At 43.3% G+C, this 13,169-nt stretch overlaps 1 protein-coding gene across 2 annotated transcripts in view; it reads left to right on the top strand.

Moving 5' to 3' along the window:
• WDR72 (WD repeat domain 72) overlaps nucleotides 1–13,169 on the top strand; it is a 933,775-nt gene that overhangs the window by 601,916 nt on the left and 318,690 nt on the right. For both annotated transcript variants that reach the window (XM_069624855.1, XM_069624854.1), the window contains exon 16: nucleotides 3,905–3,990. In XM_069624855.1, the coding sequence (XP_069480956.1) occupies nucleotides 3,905–3,990 (86 nt within the window). The remainder of the gene's footprint in view (nucleotides 1–3,904; nucleotides 3,991–13,169) is intronic.

Here is a 13,169-nt window from a genome sequence, read left to right as displayed (position 1 = left end):
CACTGGCACACTCTTGTTCACAGAAACATGGCTATCAGACAATTGCAAAACAATCACTCACCAAGCCATACCAGCCATATTCGCCCATGAATCGAAGAGAAGGTGGAATCGCCATGGTGCACAAAGACCACATCTGCGTCACACCACTCCCACAACTGACATAGAATACTGTGAATCCCTCCTAATCAATATCAAGTTCAATGACCAAGCCAAAATACTGTTCTTCCTGATGTACAGACCGCAATTCTACAACCCAAATTTTCCAACAAATCTCACTGACTGCATTGCCAACCTTTCCACTTATTATGATAACATAATTGTCCTGGGGAATTTCAACATCTGGTTTGAAAGAGAAAACAAAACCACTTCAAATTCCCTGAGTGCCCTTCTGGAAACACTCAACTTCAAGCAAATAGTGAACAGACCCACCCACCGAGCTTTTCTGCAGAGACAGACTCTCAACCAATGTCCCACTGGTACCGATGATATGGAGTGATCCCATTCACCGTCAAATGCTCAATATGCATATTGCCTGGAAACACAATACTGCACGCTACTAGCAAAAGAAACTGGAAGAGCCTTGATCTGGAATCCCTAACAGGATTGATGGAGGCCAAACATCTCTCAGCTAAACTGAATGACTCCTGACTCAGCAGAAAAATATTTGAATGTGAAAACATCACTAACCACCTAAGAACAAAAAAGAAACAATTTAACAGACAGACCATTGACGCAAGGCACGCAAAAATAAATACAAATAAGGAACCACCAACAACAAGCACATCATCAAATGTGACAACACTCGACCGATTCAAGCCGAGCACACCACCAACTGCAGCAACACTTCAAACCCATAGATGAAGAAGCTTCCACTGCACTAATAAAAGGCTCCAACCTTGCCAGATCCCCCAATGACTCTTGCCCACCAGGCACCTTCAAAGAAATCCTCAACCACAGAACCCCTGCATCATACTTCCGGCTACTGGTGAACCTATCCCTAAACCAGGAATAGTACCTAAAACCTTTAAATCAGCATGCATCAAGCCCCTCCTAAAAACAAAACAGAAAGTGTGGAACATCCCACCAACTACAGGCATATGTCGAATCTACCCTACCCAGCAAAACTACTGGAGAACCACATATATCCTACTCAACCAAGTAGAAACCAAAGGAACATTTAACCACTTGCAAGTTGGCTTCAAACCCTTGAGAGGAACAAAGCAGCACTGATATGGGATGACTTAAAAATAAATGCAGACAACAGCACCTATTCGGCTCTCATGCTACTGGACATATCAGCCGCCTTTGACACAATCAGACACACAACACTAATCCAGAGACTTTAGGAATGCAGTGTAAAAGACTCCACTCTAAAATGGCTAAAATCTTTCCTCACTAACCGAACTGAAAGGGCTTATCTACTGCCATTTACTTTTAACACCAAAAACATTTCCTGTGGCATACCACAAAGTTCTATCCTCTCCCCACTCCTCTTCAACATATACATGCCCGCCTAATGAAACTCATTTGAACCCACGAACTGACCACCTACAACTAAGCAGATGATACACAACTCATTTTCAAGATAACCTCAACCCAAGACCCAAACGACCCCCTCCACAAATCTCTCACAGACATATATGCCTGGATGTCAAACTAAACTGAACCAAAACAGAAATACTGATCTCCCCCCAAGAGGATAACGCAACAGAAACACAACTGAACTGGCCACCAGGCATGGGAGCCCAACTAGAAGTATCTGCAAAGAGATTTTCCTACCTCCTGCAACTATTTAGAGGGATCCTTCCCTACCTATCCTTCCCGCACAGAACCCTTGCAATCATCCCCTTAGCTTTATGAAGAATTGACTACGCAAACAGATTCTACCTTGGAATGCCAAAACTGCTCACTAAAAAACTCCAAAGCATCCAAAATACTGCAGCAAGGATACTCCTTAGACTAAACACAAGCGACCACAGCACACCAGTCCTGAGAAGCCTACACTGGTTCCTAGTGAAAACAATTAATGAACTTTAAAGCCCTCCACATCGCTCACACAAATCTCTACATGGACAAGGAACTGAATTCCTCCAAGTCAAACCAGCTACGAACCAGGAAGAAACCTAAGATCAAGCAGCAAAACACTACAAAAAAAGAAAATTCAGAGGAACCGCATTCTGCCGTCTAATATCCAATCTATGAAACTTAAACTTGAAGGAGATAAGAATAACAGCGATCAGCTTCAGAAAACGACTGAAAACCTGGCTATTCAACTCACCAAGATTAGCATAAAAACGGGCACCTCCCAAAATATCACTATGCGTTGGGTAAAGGCAGCATAAAGGCAGCATAATGAGTGCTGACATAACACATTGGTGGGTCCTGTCTGGACATTTTATTACTGTGATATGGCATTGTTTACTGAGAACCAAAGGTGAAGGCAGCATAACGAGTATTCCTAAGGGGCACTGGCCCTTATTGATGGGTCAAGCCTGGACAGATTTTCACTGTGGCATGGCATTTGTTGATTGGCATCAAGGGTGAAGGCCACATGATTAGTGTTTCTACTCGGAATTGGGCCACATTGGTGGATCCAGTCTGTACATGTTGCTTTACTGTGGCATGCTATTTTGTACCGGAAAAGCCAAAAGGAGTAGGTTCTTATATGGTAATACTGGCATATGTTGGTGCAGACTCAATGGATATATATGGGCAAAGCCAGCATGAACATGTTTTTTATACTGGCATATATTGTGGGAAAGATCATGAAAAGAAATTGGAAAATGCTCCTGTCCAATGCTGGTGACCTTTTGCTTTTACTGGCTTTTTACATGCATTTCTCTACAAAACCCATTGCAAACTGTGTGATGAAAATGCTCTATTTTAACCCAATATTCTGTTCTCGTGGGATAATACACCATGACCTCCCAACCCTCTCCCCGCCCCCTCGCCCTTGCCTCCCACATAGACCCTCTTTGTTGGTTCTGGCTCCTTCTCTATGCTTGGTTGCTCTGCATATTCAGGGAAAACATGTATGCCCGTCCAATAAAAACATTTATCAGTGTGCCTCTGTTTAATCTTGCCTTTAACACTGTCTCGACAGGTACACTCATGACCTGGCCTGCCCTGTGATGCTGGTGCTGCTAAGTAGTACAATGAAAAGAAAATTAAAAGTTAAAATACGTTTTACCTGGGATTTACTTTAATGGAACATTAAAATTTACCTTGATTATGCAGCGAAGTATGTATTTAGCTTTGGATGCTAAATCCACTTTATAGCCCTCTTGCTCCAAGGTCCCCCAATAAAAAAAAAACATTTGGTGGTAACTGACCCTTTAAGCTTTACAGTTACAGTTTTATATCTACCTTTGTCTGGACCTTAACCTGATCATTTCTCAGCGTTTTCCACTGTGCTAATTGTGTAATGCATAGTCCAGTACCACCAGTGGGTTTATGCCTTGAGATCCACCAAGCAACCTACAAAGAGATCTTGGATTTGCTCTAGGGCTCTTGGCTGAACTCTGTAAACTGTTGGATATGGGGTGTTGTGGAAGCACAGGTAGAACGCAGTAAGCACTTTTCCTCTCTCCCCCTTCCACTTTTGCAACGACCACTTCACAGACAGGAAGGAAAACTATCTTTCAAATGTTGAAAATGAAACTAAGTCATATATAATTTACAAAAGAAAAATAAATCCATATGTTATTAAATAAATTCCCAATTTGTCTGTGTATATTATGGGTCAATAGGAAATGTTTCTTTCCATGTTTGGGTTGATGGCAGAAAATGTTAGACTAACTTCCTTAAACTGTGCAACTTCAGTAGATAACAGATTTATTCACCAGCATTTCAGAACCTAAATAGTTGATCATATTTTTCATTTATCATGATCATGTCTATTCAGTCAACAGAAACTGGAGTCGATACTAAGCAAATGGAAGAATCTGGACAGTTTCAATACATCGCCCCCTTCTGGTGAGATAACACATGGTATGTAATCAGTCATAGTATATGACATTCATGAAAAGATAGACATTGCTGAATGAAATATGTATATACTATGCAGAAGATACTTATGTGACTTTGAGGGTTTTTGCATAATAGAATGATGTGTAGAAGCAGCAGTGAATTGATGTGTGGTGGATGCAGGACTTACCTGCAAATGTGCAACCAGATTGCTCTATTGTCTACATCGGACTGACCTGTGAACATTGAAATGGGAATCCTATACACACGCTCCATCCAATGGAGCTGTGGCTTAAATATTTAGAGCATAATCTCTGAAAGGGGTCAAGTGTCAAAAGCGAACCACAAAATGTTGCTAATAATGATCAGATTTGGTGCGAGATTTTGGTTTGAGGTGTCTATATCGCAAATTATTTTCCCTAAAACAACTGAAATGAAGAAGGTACACTTGACAAAAATGTTGGTGCAATAGCGTTAAACCTGCTAGAATATTGAACTGTCAAATTTAAAATCTGTTGCACTTTCTTTCCTTTGCACTTTCTTTCCACTGCCCTTTATATGTTTCCTTTGAACAGCCTGCTTGCATCTTGCATATCACCATTCAGAAGCTTTTTGGTTATTGGGTACAACTATGATTCATGGAAGTGTTTTATAATGGCGCAATGACATAGGAAAACGTTCTGTGACTCAGGCCCTCTCTATTCAGAAAGGTCTATAGTGTTGCCTGATCAAGTGCTTTTGAGTGTCTCTGTGATTAGACTCACGCATCTTTCAGACAACACCAATGTGGTTACAGCCCTCAGTCCCACCAGATTAGATTATTGTGTTGGGCTATATACTGACCACCACAGAAGTACTGGCCCTATAAGATACATTCTTTCAGATGTGTTGGTTTTCACGTTACCAGGTGCTCACACCTGCATTCTACCCCAGCCCAAAACCCAAGCCTTGGACTCGTCGGTAGTCTATTTTAAGACTCTGGGTAGGCCTTGGACTACTTTACCAGATTGTCATGTTGGTTTGGCTCCAGGTGTTTATGTTCTTTTGAATTTAACTTGCCCTATACAAAATGTACCCCTTTCAGCCATCTTATCAGATGCCTCAGGGATCATAAATTATAGTCACCTGCTTATCAAAAACATGGCTGAAGGGGACAGACTCACACGTCAACAGGCTTGAGTATGAGTAACAATGTTACGTTTACTGAGAGCCGTGCTGCCTTTATCCCAGTAGAACATAGTTTTACAGCACAAAGTGGAGGTCACCCTCTGTCAACAGCATTAGGAGAAAATAGGTCTGCAAAGACCAAAGGAAACATGTATCAGGGCATCTACAGCAGGTGGCGCCAAACACTGGGTAGTCTCAAGAAATCTCTTTAAGCCCAGTAGTCATCAGAAAATATATCACAAGTGACAGAATGTTCTCTTTCTACAGCTGTGTTGTTAGAATTTGTGTGGTGTAGCCTTATTCTCAGTTTTAGCCCAATTGTGTAAGGTAGCCTTATATCGCACAAGGTGTGTTCTAAAATAAATCACTCATTGTATGTGCACAAATTCTAAGCCTCGCTTCCCTTTTAAATTTAAGTGTTTTCTTTATTCTGTTCTCATTTAGTCTTGCCAAGCATTTTAGACCCTGCTCTGCCTTTGAATCTAGGTGATGCGTAGCACTGTTCGTTTGTACATATACGGATCCCAGGATGTAAACGTTGTTTGTGCAGCTAACCCATTTCTCCCCTTGCACAATGCACCTTCGTAATTTGGCGTAAGGCGTGGGCTCATTCCACACACCCTGTACTCACATATAACACAAACACTATTGCACAACACCTCTGCCATAAGATTGAAGCTACCTTTAACGATAAAAATTCGAACTGTAGCTTCTCACATAATTCTCTATCTACTTAAACACAATCCACACTGCTTAGTTCATAGTTTACCTCTGCTGCACCCATCCACACACCATTCACACATGGGTGACAAATAGGATCTTGGCCATCCTCACATACTTTTAGTGGCTGAAATGCACACACACACAATAGCACTTCCCAATTCTCATCAATTTGGACTCCAGTCCCTTCGAGGGCATTCAACCAACAAGTGTGTTGCGACCATAATTATGATAAACGGTGCTATACAAATGATAAAATGAATGAATGAGAATTGTCAGGAAAGATTGACCTGAACTACCTATGGGACCTTAGTGCCCCCTACCAATACCAAGGGATTTCCCTCCTCTTGGTGTTATGATCATAAAGAACAGTGAACTAGGGAATCAAATAGCACCGGCTCACCTCTCAGCCCAAGGATCAAGCACCCCAGTAGTTGCCCCATTAGTTTCCATGATATAGTACCCTGCATGTTTCTGGCCCCTTGCCCCTTATTTTCAGCGTTAATGCACCCACAACACTTCTTGTTTTCCTTGACAGTTTCAGGATTACAGTGCCCAACACACTTCTTACACTCATTGGCAGTCTTAGGATTGTAGCATCCAGCATGCTTCTTGCTTTCCTTGACAGTTTCAGGGTATAGTGCCCTAAATGCAATAAGTCTCAGGGTTACAGTGCCCAGCCTGCCAATCACTGTGCATCCGGGTTTAGAGCACCTATTTCACACTGACTACAATCTTAACACTGTGTCTACAACTCTGAACCCAGGGACATAGTAACAACTTGCTCTGCATCTCAGAATGTGCCTTGCATTAGTGTGCAGCTCACTATGCAGTTTTGCATTGCATTACATTGGACATAGTGCCAAGCTTTCTAGGCAGCATGCTGTTGAGGGATATAGCATCTAGCTCACTAGTGCCATTTTCACTTTGTCTTCCAGGGATACACCACCCAGTTCACTATACAATTCTCACTGTGCCTTCCAGACAGTGCCCAGTTTATTGTGAAATTAAAAATGTGACATCGAAGGGTTGAGCACAGAGTTCACACAGAGTTAAATTAATTTTGAACCTTTAGGGGCTCTCATGTTTTCTCAACCTATCCCCAGAGTACCCAACAAAAAGCGCAAAAAACTGTCAAATCTGAACTAAAGCTCTCACTGAGATGGGACTCGGACGGATACTTGCTCTACTAAATCTGTGATGTAAATATGTATTATTAGCAAGTTGGTTATATTGTAAATATGCTTTATGTGAAAAATAGATTTACTGTACAGAAACAAAGGGGAGGTACTCCCTGGATTGTAAAATACAGCATCATCATGGCACCAGAGTTCCTTCTCAAATCAGGAGAGATGACAGACCCTAAACAATAGGATTCCTGGAGGGTGTGCCTAGTATAATTCAGCCTACCCTCCCCTTAGGGAAACACATAAATAGAGACATTTTAGGACCTAGAGACACACACACATCCACCCATCAACTGATTACTGGCGAAGCGCTCTGCAGGAGAAACCCATCTCTAAGACTCCAGAATTCCGAAAGCAGAAGGCCCATTCCAAAGCTGAACCCTTCTCAGCTTGGCCTTTACAATCTTGAAGCCTGATTTTACCCCCAGACTTCCAAGGGGCACAGCAAAAAGAACAGCCGGGCTGTGCTGTTACTGCTTTCTCGCCAAGAACTCTTGATAGAATCCCGAGATCCAAACCAGTAGAGCAGAGCGGTAACCTGATAGCTGCAACCCAGAAGCAACCCGTCAGATCCAGTCTAGAGTGCAGTGCAGTGTCCAGAGTGCCGTGCTGAGGCAGAATCCGAGCACCTTGAATCCTGTCCGTGGGCTAGCAGAATTCCAGTCCAGAAATCTTTGACCAGATCCTGATGGGCCTATTCCAAACAGTAGTTGTGAGTATATATAGCATAGAATTGTCCATAGCCAGTATCTTATCCATAAGTAATCCTATCCAAACCATTCTATCATATCCAGAACTGCATTGTAGAATCTCTTTTGTCTTTCTTGAATCTTTCCCTCATCCGTATAGTCCTTTCATAATGGTAGTGATAATGTCATCTTTGCGCTAACATTTTTGCTGAAGAAAGACAAGTGTCTCGGCGGGCAAAAGTCAGACAGAGACGTCACTGATCTGGTGGCTGTACCATTGGGTATCTTGTATCTTCATATACTCCCTAGTGTAAAGAAAACTTGGTTGTACATTCAAAAGCACATCTTTCATTTGAAAATCTTGACTCTTTCTGAGAAAGACCAACCTCTACTAAAACCTTCATAACTTCCATGCATGCTAGAAATGAAATTTAAGTGTCAAATTGAAGCTAACATCCCCAGCTTTCCAACAAATCCAAAGCCACATTTCAACTCCTTCTAGTTATTCCGCAATCATGTTTCTCGCGCGCGGAATAGTTTGCTGCAAATTTTTCGTTTGGCTCAATTTCATCACGTGTAAAACAGCTATCCTTTGCATCCGACCTCAGAATTCAGTTTTTCATCTTCTAGTTATTCAATCATCGTTGCTAGTGTTTATCTGAAACTATACAAAGTGGTTCCCACTAGTTCTGACTCGAATTTAGTAAATTAAATCAATTTTTCAGTGTTTTTCCCATTCATTCAAAGCCACATTCAAAAGCATTTGCCCTGTTTGCAATCCTTCCTGTTTCTCTCTCTATGATTGCTGGGGGAAATTGGGATTGAATCTGTATTTGTTGAGTGTGTATTCTTAAAACCTGTTTTCTCTCCTTCCATCTCTGTATTGCATATTGGGGGATTGAGTAGTGTGCAGGGGAAAGAGTGACATTGCATTTGACTGAACCCACACAAAGTCTTATTCTATGCTGCATTATTTTCCTATCCATACTCCTTCTGATTAAAGAGATTGTTGATTGTAACATCACCCCATTGGTGATCCTTGTATACATATTAAATAGTGTTGTATATATATATTGTTCAAATTCATAAAATAAATCTTTTAACTTTGCAAAGCAGCCTGCTTCCTGGTTCAGTGAGACCACCGGGGGGGGGGGGGGATTCAAAGAGAAGGGCGTTATATAAGGGTACATCATTCAGAAATAAAAGAACTTATAGACACAATTATATAATTAAGGGTTCCAGCTGTGCATCACACGCTAGGCATTGACTTAGGTGGAGGGCCGGGTTGAAATCACTTACAGAACAAACGGTTTCAGCATAGAGGTATGGAACACTAGATGCACTCTCTTCATCTTCTATGGAAGTCGTAATCTGTAGGCCAACGGGTTGATCTGCTCCAAGATAGGGTAGGGACTAAAGTATCTAGGAGGAAACTTGCCTAAGCGCAACCAGCGAGGGAGGAATTTGGTTGAGAGCCAGACCAGGGTACCGGGGGACCAGTCGGGATTGGCCTCTCTGCCACGATCTGCTCCTTCCTTATTCTTCCTTCGACTTTCTTCCAGAGCTTTCATAGCTTCCTTCTGGGTAGATGTATTTATTTCCAAGAGGCTGTCTACTGTTGGGGAATCTGAAGAGCCCTTCTTCATCCACGGTATGTGTGAAGGGTGGACACCATAAGTACACAAGAAGGGACTCATCCTGATGGCAGAGTGCTAGGTGTTATTATAGGAACATTCTGCCAATGGTAACAGAGAGGACCAGTTGTCTTGCTCCCAGTTACAGAAACATCAGAGGTATTGTTCTAGGGTGGCATTTAACCATCCTGTCTGGCCATTGCTTTGGGGGTGAAATCCAGAAGAAAGCGCCCTCTGTATCCCCAGTTGGTTGCACAAAGTAGTCCAGAACCGGGAGGTGAATTGTGACCCTCTATCCGAGAGCACGGTTCTGGGTAGCCTGTGGAGTCGAACTATTTCTCTGAGAAAAACAGTCGCCATTTCTGGAGCAGTGGGAAGACCTGGGAGAGCCGTGAAATGAGCCATTTTACTAAAGGAGTCCACTGTAACCATGATGGCTCGATGACCTTCCGACAGGGGAAGGTCCACATTAAAGTCAGTTGACACGTGCTCCCAAGGCTGTGAGGGTAACGGAGGCTGTTGCAACTGTCCCAAAGGTTTGCCTGACAGAGACTTACTGATGGCACAAACCAGACAGGAGGAAACGTATCGTTGTACATCTTGTGACAGGGTTGGCTACCAGAAGAGTCTCTTTACCAATTCCACCGTGTTCTTTAAGCCCTTATGACCTGCCAGAGGTGACCCATGACACCAGGTTAGTGCCAGCGTCCGCAAGTCACCGGTGGGGATGAAAAGAGCCTTCTTATGGTACAATAACCCATCCTTCTGAATCAAACTGGGGTTTCTCCTGTCTTCATTCTGGATCCCATCTCGGACTGCTTGAAAAAACCCAGAAACCATGGCAATAAACCTCTTGTTTGCCAAGAGCATCTCCCTTCCACAGTGGATTTCCTAGGTAGCCTCCTGGCTTTGGGATAGAGCGTCAGCCAAAATGTTTTGTGAGCCAGGGATGTAGGTGATCTGGAAATCAAACTGTGAGAAGTAATAAGCCCCCTGGCATGGCAGGCGTTAGCACATTCCATTTGTTGGAGCACCCGTAGGTTTCTATGGTCAGTTCTGATAATGAAGGGCTCAATTGATCCTTGCAATAAATGTCTCCATTCCTCACAGGATTTTTTAATAGCCAACAATTCCTTTTCCAACACCGAATAGTTCCTTTCGCAGGGTGTCAGTGACCTGGAATAGTAGGCGATTAGGTGTTCCCAACCGTCCTCCGTGTTTTGGAGAAGGGCAGCCCCTATAGCACCATCTGAGGTGTCAGTCTCCAATATAAAAGGATGCGACTGATCCATTTGGACCAGAATTGGAGCTGATGTGAATAATTCCTTTAGATGTTGGAAGGCTTGGATGGCTGAAGAATCCATATGAAACTTGACTCCTTTCTTTAGTAAGGCGGTGATCGGAAGAACAATCTTGGAGAACTGGGGAATAAATCGGAGATAGAAATTTTCCAGACCCAGAAACCTCTGGACCTCCTTGACACTCTTTGGTTCGGGCCATCGTAAGATCGCTTCAACCTTACTTGGGTCAATCCGGATACCTTCACTAGACAGAATAAACCCCAGATAAAAAAACTATTCTGCATGGAATTGACATTTTTCAGGCTTCACAAAAAGTTGGTTCTCTTGGAGGCGTCTCAATACTTCGTTCACAACCTAGGTATATTCTGTGGGATCAGAAAAAATAAGAATGTCATCAAGATAGACGACCACAGACAAAAATAAAAGGTCAGAAAATATCTTGTCCATATATTTCTGGAAGACTGCTGGTGCATTAACCAGGCCAAATGGCATCACCCGGTATTCGAAGAGACCTAGGGCGGTCCTAAAAGTGGTCTTCCATTCATCTCCCTCCTTAATCCTAAGAAGGTGGTAAGCTGCCCGGAGGTGTAATTTAGTGAAGATGGTCAAACCTTGCACTACCTCTAAGATATCCCTGATCAGAGGCATAGGGTAACTATCACAAAGGGTAATCCTATTGAGACCTCGATAGTCAATGCAAGGTCTCAGTTCTGAGGTGCCTCTCTTGGGGATGAAGAATAATGAGGCTCTCCCGGATGATCAGGATTCACAAATTAGGCAATTTTCAAGGTTTTCCTCAAAGTATTCCTTGAGAGCCTTCCTTTCAGGTAGAGAGAGAGGATACATTCTTCAAAGGGTACTACTGCTCCCTCTTGCAACTAAATTGAGCAATCCTCGGGTCTATGCGGTGGTAACAGGCGAGGAACCTTGTCCTCAAATACTCCAGCAAAGGATTGGTAGGCTACTGCAACACTTCATACCACAGTTGATGGAAGCATGGCATCATGACCCACCTGTTCTTCTTGTGAAGACTGTCTGAAGCAATTTTCTTGACAATACCCAGAATAAAAATAAATGTGTTGAGAGGCCAGTCAATACGGGATTGGGTCTCATAAGCCAGGGTATCCCCAGAATTATGGGAAAGTGCGCGGCCCTGATGACATCGAAACTAACCAACTCTTGGTGCTTCCCCATCAGCACCGGTATTGGTTCAGTTTCCAACACAATGGGACCAGAAGTAAGAGGAGAGCCGTCTACACCCTCCACCTGGATGGCTCTGTGTTTGTTCAGTACAGGTACTCCATGTTCCCTTGCCCAGGTGATGTTGACAACATTTCCTGCAGCTCCACTATCCAGCATAGCTAAGACTTCCACAATCTTCTTGGATGCCAACTGTAGCTGGACAAGGAAAATCATCAGTTTGGAATCGTCAGCTAATCCTGTTGCTTGGGTGTGGTTACAGGGTTTTCGTTGGCCTCCCCCGGACAGTTGCGAAGCAGGTGTTTAGAGGACCCACAATACATACAGAGGCCTAACTCTCGTCTCCTCCTTCTTTCTTCTGGAGTGAGGGGCCCCTAGCGACCCGATCTGCATTGGTTCTTCGAAGGTTTGTTCTGTCTTGGCTATTTCCTTTGAAGAAGGAGGGAGGTCATGCAAGGGAGAGTATCCTCTTTGCCATCTCTTCTCCATATGTCTCTCATTTAGGCAGAATTAAATCTATAAAGTCAGGGTTACAAGTTCCTGAAAAGAACCAGGTCGGGAAACTCGTGCCAACTCATCCTTGAGATCTTCATGAAGTCCTCTTCTAAATATGGTCTGTTGTGCCGAGTCCGGCCAACCAGAATAGGTAGCCAACTTCTGAAATTTAGAGACATAAGTCTGAACATCAGAACCCCTTTGTCTGACATCGAGCAGGGCTTTGTATGATGCAAATACCCCCTCAGGTCGGACAAATCTTGATTTGAACTGCTGTGAGAACTGGTCAAAATTCAGTAATGCTGGGCCAAAGTAGTGGCCCAGGCCAACACGTTTCCTACCATATTGAAAATGAAGAATCCCACCTAAGCCTTATCAGTCTCGAAGGCCTTTGGTCTGAAAGTGAAATATACCCAGCAGGCGTCCATAAATTCCTTCCAAGACTTGGGATCTCCGTCATACTTGCCAAAAGACAATGGCATGGGGGGTAGATCTCCTCTCTCCTCACAGCCACCTGCTGTCTTAAAGTAGTGTTCTCTGCCTGCATATTCTGCATCTGAACGGTTAACCCTTGAATGGCGGCCACCAGTTCCTGATATTGTTCCAGGGAAGCAATAGTGGATTGTGGGCGTTGTATACTGTCGTGGCTGGCAAGGTCTATGGATTTCTCCCATGACCCCTCCTCACCTGTCTCTTCCGATGAAGTGTTCCTTGTCTCTGAGGTCTCTCTCCTTCGGGAAGTCACTTTTTTGGTCTTCTTCTTGACTTTTACCCTCTTATCGTGAAGATAAGGACGGGCTCCGCTGGAGG

The sequence above is a fragment of the Ambystoma mexicanum genome, chromosome 11 (genome assembly GCF_040938575.1).
Source record: "Ambystoma mexicanum isolate Mex_15411 chromosome 11, UKY_AmexF1_1, whole genome shotgun sequence".
Lineage (NCBI taxonomy): Eukaryota > Metazoa > Chordata > Amphibia > Caudata > Ambystomatidae > Ambystoma > Ambystoma mexicanum.
The sequence above is the reverse complement of the archived record's forward strand: the minus strand, read 5'-3'. Positions and strand labels throughout refer to the sequence as shown.